Source organism: Micropterus salmoides, unplaced genomic scaffold (assembly GCF_014851395.1).
Source record: "Micropterus salmoides isolate LMB-PRFRI ecotype aquatic unplaced genomic scaffold, ASM1485139v1 Ms_hic_scaffold_9, whole genome shotgun sequence".
Lineage (NCBI taxonomy): Eukaryota > Metazoa > Chordata > Actinopteri > Centrarchiformes > Centrarchidae > Micropterus > Micropterus salmoides.
Genome location: NW_024044681.1, coordinates 17320569 through 17327730, shown reverse-complemented (window position 1 = coordinate 17327730; position 7162 = coordinate 17320569). Strand labels below are relative to the sequence as shown.

Below are 7162 nucleotides of genomic sequence, written 5' to 3'. Positions count from 1 at the left end.
TCATTGTTATAATATTAAAGGAAAAGGGCCTTTCAGGGGCCTTGCAATGCTGTTGGACTGCAAAGTAACCCATGGAACAAGTTTCAACCACTTTAATATTTAGAAGGAGAAGTACCTACATTTAGAAGAATAAAACAGTTCAAGATAAAGTGACTGATTTGATTGTGGCTGATTTGCAGTATAAAATACTGATGCACCGTGATAATTTAAAAGTTGGTTGGTTGAATGGTTAGGGAACTTAGGACTTTAGGGGAAAATGCTACAAGGTTTAGGGGTATGGGGTTAGTGAATAGAAGACAGGACAATTGTATCATAAACAAAGGCTCTGACATGTGCAGTATACCAAACTCAGTGCCTACTGGGAAAACAAAACTAGCTGTGCTCGGGCTATATGAAGTTGTACCTTTGCACAGAGGTTCTTTGAGTTGAAATACTAACATCAGTAGGCTTACATTTTACAATTTTAACATGGTGATGTTAAGCAGATATAACATTGACCATGTTCACCATTTTAATTTAGCATGCTAACATTTGCTAATTAGTAAGATACACAAAATACAGCACAGGCTGATGAGAGTTTTATTGTTATAAACGTATTCAGTCAAAAATCAAAGTATTAAACATTTGAAAATGTTGACCTAAATATTTCATGCAATCCATAAAGTAGATGTTGAAATGTTTCACATCATAAGTGAAAACTTTGACCTGCTAGTGGTAAGGAAAGTCAGGGGATCACCAAAGTCAGAAGGATTCCATCTCTGGGCACTAAATGCCTGTCCAAAACTTTATGGCAAACCATCTAAGAGTTGCTGAGAGATTTCAGTCTGGACCAAAGTTGTGGACTGGCTGACTGGCTGAATAACGAGTTGAATATAAGACCTCGTGTCAGGGCTGCTGCTAACTTGGGTACACATCTAAACCCTGCTCTGGGTTCAGGGTTCTGGGCCCCCTGAGTCTTTCAAGATTCTTCCTATCTCAAATGGTACCACTGTTTTGTGTGATTAAAGCTATGCCTAGCACTAGCTAGCTAGCTAGCTACGTATGTGTTAAAGGTGTTGACAGCCCCCACGAAGTCCCCTACCCTTAACATAACCATCAGAAATGTTAGTGCCTAAACCTAAGTCACTGACTTTATGCATGTTGACCAGTTAACCCTACAGCTGTGCAAACTGGCCTCACAGCCGGTGTACTAGCAGGGAGAGTTATCCTCCTTTGTGTTGCTGCGATGTAGCAAATGGTGGCGTTTCATACGGATGCCGAAGGGTACCTTTAGCAGCAAATAATTATGCTTTGTCACTCTGTCTGAAAGCATCGGTAATGACGCACTGAGATGAGAACCCGTTGAATTTTTATATTCCTTCATCTATTCAGTGAAATTAACCCACATTGCATATTAAATTCAATGTGCTGATTGAAAATTTTAAAGGCATACACCATATGATTTATACTTTTACTACTTGTTATGTAAACAGTGCACAAAACTATTATCTGATTCAGCAGAGATTTACAGTATGTGTCTTTGTCTGGTAATCCGTAGCACAAGGACAGAGGTGTAGCCGACTTTCATTTTTGTTTTCTTTTTATTTAAAGACTAATGCAGAGAATCAGATTCTACAGGGCCATACCATAACCAAAAGAAACAAAAGAAAACATTTACAGAAGGTTCACCATTTCATCTACCCATCAGAACTCTTTGTCAGTATCATTGAACTTCAACACAGTGTACTGTATTTGGGTATGTGTGTTTGTGTGCGTCTAGAGAGTGTGTGTTTGTCAATGTCCACATGTATACAGTCTCACTCTGGTTTATCTTACCCTAATCAACTTTTGTGCTTTAGAAAATTAGTTGTTTTTTTACATTTCAGTGAAAATCAGAACATAGTTTGCTGGATAAAAATACAAGAAAAAACTCCAGTAGGTATCTAGGAATAACCAAAGACTCAATGTTGAAAAGCAAGTGCTGCTGAGAACTGCAATAGACCATGTTCGCATCAAACATAATGAAATACATGACTGATGTGCCTACAAATGTGATATTTACATGTATGCGCTGCATATGAGTGTGAAGGTAAAAGTTGGAAGCTCATGACTGCACTGTACCTCATATTATATATTCTCTCTCTGGAGCATTAAATGTAGGAAAACCAGACCTGGCTCAAGAATATTTGTAAATGATCTATAGCATTTGTTTGATCCTGCTTGGAGTACAAGAAATGGACTTAGCAAGGAAATTTCCAACAGAAAAGTGTCCACAATTCACTTTTACTCAAAGTCAAAACTCTCTGGCGCTCCCTGTAATATCATTGAGCTTTGGAAAGCAAAAGATAAACAAAATGATCCATTTAGCAAAGTAACATTTTCACCTGCCTCCAATTTTGTAATGACAAACAAGCTCAAGCAATGAACAGAAATATTATAAACAAGGTGATCTTGTTACAGTTTTGCTCCTGTTTTTTCAGTTCAATCACTTTATTGCATGTCTCTGGAGAAAAAGTGCAATCAACAATGAAAGCCATTTTCCCTTCAACAACTGACAAATCCAAAGCGCAAAAGAGATAATCCACTGTTTTCTTTGATGTCACCCTGTATAGCCATGGTTGAAAGAAAAAAAAAGCCAATGGTGCACAGCTGATATAAAAGCTAAGCTTTTTTTCTTTTTTTTTTATAATAGCTTGTAAATCTGAAACACAATGGTCAGGGAGAGAAGGTCAGTGATGTGGTTGAAAGCTGTCCTTGCATAGCACGAAGCTGACTACATAAATGTAATGTTATTGTTTTCTAAATGTGCAAAATGCATAACAATAGGTTGATAATACAAACAATATTCATCATCATCTTAGCTAATATCTTCAATAATAGAATCAAATACTGTATGCATTATGTATTTTACATATGTATATATATATTTTCTTCATGATAATAAACATACATACAATAGTTTAGAATTCAAATATCTTTATACAACTCTTCACCCTGAACTTCCTTGCAGTTCCTTGACCCTCTGCTTGTAGGTTAAGTGGCTGTTAGCGGTAGACTGCTTGCATAATGCTCGCAGATGTCTGCCATTAGGGGATAGGTTCAGTATTGGTCATAATGATAATGCAAATAATAACAATAGCAACAACCACAATCTCTTTTTTGTTTCCCTCTGGCAATAGCGTGATCTCTTCACCACGGTACACAAACACACAGAGAATTCAAGGGTCTATAACAAGCCTTTTGGCCTGTTCAGTGCCCTGTACAACATATTCCGAAAAGCACACCCAGAACCGATAAAGCAATGCAATGCACGCCCACTCCCTGGCAAGAAATGTGGAGCTTGTGTGAAACAAGATTAGAGTGGGAACCAAAGGCTTCAGAACGCAAGATGGACACACAATTTTGTTATCTTTGACCAAATCTAAATAAATCCTAAATTTCCATGTATAGTATAAAGATGAAACTACAAGTACAGAGGGGTCAATGTAAAGCTACAATGGATATTACCCCCAGACTGAGTGTCAGGTTCAGGTCCTAAGAAAAGCCCTTGCTAATTAATATTGCTACATTAACATAATTTAAAATGGACTGTTCAGAAACCTCGACGTGCCACATCAGTGAAGAAGCATTTCCTTAAGTATGTGTTTTTTTTATAAGTTAAAAGAAAGAAGAGCAAGCAATGTTCAAGACAAAAACAAAAGCATTCTTTTCACATTTGCGTTAGTTTCTGTTGGTTTTTCTCGGAAGAGGGATTGACATCATGCTACAAAAATATATTCATCTTCATCACTATCGTAGAACTACAGGACAAGTCCTCTGTGCGAAACACAGCGCCGGCTAAAGCAAGATTACAGTGCCACTTCAACTCAATGTCTCCTTTCTCACTTTGTCTCTTTCTGTCTCTGTCCCTGTCTCTCGCTGTTGCTCACCAACAAGCAGCAACAAATGAGTCCAAACGGGCATGTGATACTGAAGGCAGTGTAGCTGGTACTTTCTGAGTGTTATGTCTCAATTTTCAACTGAAAGGAAATGGGGACTGTGGCAAACAGGGTCAGGGTACACAGTGGGATGGAAAATACAGACGTGCCATCAGTCAACAAAGTATTAGCCATCACAGCTTCAACTCTGAAAATGGAAATACACTCCCCCTTCTTAACATGCCCTCGCCCCTCTTCAAGCAATGCTGACTGTACTTTACTATAAATGGTGTTTTGGCAAATGAGGCCACACCATAAATAAAACAAACAAAACAAGTAAATAATGAGTGTTTTAATTCTAAATGTAAAATGCACTCCAGTATTCTATGATTTTTACATTCTTTCTCATAACTACCCAATCTCAGATTACACCGTTGCCATTGTTGTTGCTGTTGTTGCCGTCTGTGTGTACACAAACAGACAGTCGAATAATATTTTACTTCAGTGTGAAAGCAGCTTTGAATGCAACACTAACTTGGTGAGGAACAGTCACTTAAGCGTGAATTAGACCAGTATATACTCTTTTTGTAGAAAGTATCATGAACAGAAACAAAAATAAATTAAATAAAAAGTCTACTTTTCCATGTATTCAATAAACATACCCTTTAGTTACACTTTGCCAAGCTTAAACATAATATTGACATCTCTAACATTTGATAATATTTACAACGCTGTGAAAGGAAATTAATAATATTTTCAATGGTGAGCACAGAGATGATTGAATTTTTGTTTTTTATCCCTAAATAAATGGTGTGTCCACTGAGACATGTTTTATTGCTATTGCAGAAACCCTAACATATTTTGAAGAATGGCATAGTTCATCTCATAAAACATCTACAGAGAATTGAAGATATTTTGACAGAGACTGACCGTAGAATTTTGCTGCTGATATCAAATAAACTAAGCTATCAGTTGATGTTGATCTGTATTTTGAATACATAAACATAAATAACAAGATGTCCTTCCCATGCATATACACAAGTGCCTTTTACCATGTCCGTGATTCCATGTTTTAACAAAATAGAAAACATTGAAAAATAAGAAAACAAACATAGAAACAAAAGCCCCTTAACATGTTTGGGCTATGTGCAGTTGTAGAATAGCATTCTCTTGGCTATATATTTATAGTAGCATTTTCTTAGTAGCATCATCTGAGACCTGAACAACACCCTTTCAAAAGTCTGTATCGTTATCATTCTTTTTTTTTCACTATTTTGTTTTTTCAAAATCTTCAAACTTTAGGTAAACATAGAAGCAATGCAACAACTGGGAATTCAAACCAGCATGGACACCATGTTTGTCTGAAAATCAACACCTGTTTTAGGAGGATTAAGAAAAAAAAAAGTGGAAAAAAAAAGAATTACAGGTAGAATTTTAAAGGAATGAAACATGGATTAGTGTGGATTCATCCCCTGCAATTTGGGCTTCTTATTCAAGTAGGTTGCCCAGTAGACCAAGTTAAAGGTTCCAAAGAGCAGAGGGAAGGCTATTCTGGCAATCCTGTCTATCTTGCTCACACTGTTAAAGGTCTTCTTGGCCTCTGGAGGCTTGGGCTTTGGCTCCTCCTTGGGCTCAGTTGGGGGTGGTGGGGCGCTTTTGGCAATAGTGGCCAATCCAGGGTCCCTGGCAATATTGGGGGCGAAGGCTGTAGCAGTGGCAGCTGGGTAGGCTGTAGTGTTGTTCTTCTTGAGGAGGGACTCCTTCTTCTTCTTTTGCTGATTGTGTTTGTTGGGGAAAGCATTGGGAAAAGTAAAATGGACAGATGTCAGCCTGGTGAACATTCAGTTAAAATATGAACATTGAAAAATATTTATTTTCCACATCTACATATTTCCAAATAGATGCATTAAACTCAGCAATTAATATTGGGCTCTTTGATTTTGTTTTCAAAAACAGCTGGATATTACAGAGTACGGTGCTGCTAAAAGCAGCATAAAGACAAGTGGAGCAGAAAGCACAAGATGAACACTAAACTATTAATGTTCATGTCATGTTACTTAAATAGCATTTTCTATGAGATGAACTGCAGAGAAGTAAATGTTCCTGCCTGACCTTGCTCCCTCAGCGGATAACTGCCCTGGTGCAAAAATGACTCTGATGACAGGTCCTTGCTTGTCTAAATACACTGATTTGCCCTCATTTTGCCAGGAGGCATTTTTTGACTGTTGTTTTGGTAAAAACTGAAGAAATGGGGATAATGAATGCAGACATGTGCCATATCATCGCCTAACAACCCATTTTCTGTCAGTTTATCATCAAGGATCCCTCAGGAGTGCAAGTAATATAAAAAGGGGTTTCAAATACCTTCTCTGGCACCACACTTTTTCCATCCCAGGCGTAACCCCTCTTGGTGAAGTAGTTCACTGTGGCAAACTCAATGAGGGCCGAGAAGACAAAGGCATAGCAGACAGCGATAAACCAGTCCATAGCTGTGGCATAGGCCACTTTAGGGAGAGAGTTCCTGGCGCTGATACTGAGTGTGGTCATGGTCAGGACAGTGGTCACTCCTGCAGGGAGATAAACAGACAAGATGGATATGTGAAATCGGATCAAATCTCAGTTGCTACCATTACTCATTTGTGTAAAATCCGTGTCTGAAAAGAAAATATGTAAAGCATTTTGGTATTATAAATTATGTCAAATAGAAACACTACAATATAAGTTACTGGAAAAAAACACTGTAATTCATTTATTAAATCAGAAATTTCCAGAGCAGAAGTGCTGTGGCATGAAGGTGAATTTATTGACACGACATTGTGCAGGAACCGGTAAATTCTAAGGACTATCTGACAGAATGGTGCAATCTTAAAGTGCCATCATATATGGACTTTGTAGGGTATGTTGTCTTTTCTTAAATCAAATGAGCAAGCAGTTATTTCACATTAATCTATGTGAGCAGCTGATAAAGTCTTGTAGCTTGTTCTTTTAATAGACTAAGAAGGACAGAGATTTCCAGAGATGCAGCTGGAAGATGCAGTTGGCCTCCAACATACTGCAGCTGACTAATAGCAGGCAAAAGAGGCTCTCTCTCCAAATTTGAACTGCACACCAATACACAAGGAGTTACGGTAAAATGAATGAAAAAAATCATAAATTAAAACAGTTGATGCATTTTTTTAACCAAGTCAAATACTGAGGGGTGCATATCAACCCTGGAGAACCAAATTGCTAAACTATAACATCAGACACCGAAAGCTGAGATGAGA

The 7162-nt window shown here is 37.8% G+C and overlaps 1 protein-coding gene across 6 annotated transcripts in view; it reads right to left on the bottom strand.

Annotated features, from left to right (window-relative positions):
- Positions 1-565: 565 nt before the first annotated feature.
- gabra1 (gamma-aminobutyric acid type A receptor subunit alpha1) overlaps positions 566-7162 on the bottom strand; it is a 30323-nt gene continuing 23726 nt past the window's right edge. For all 6 annotated transcript variants that reach the window (XM_038709293.1, XM_038709298.1, XM_038709297.1 and 3 more), the window contains exons 9-10: positions 6261-6463; positions 566-5671 (exon numbers count right to left, since the gene is read on the bottom strand). In XM_038709293.1, coding sequence (XP_038565221.1) covers positions 5351-5671; positions 6261-6463 — 524 coding nt within the window. In that variant the 3' untranslated portion in view covers positions 566-5350. The remainder of the gene's footprint in view (positions 5672-6260; positions 6464-7162) is intronic.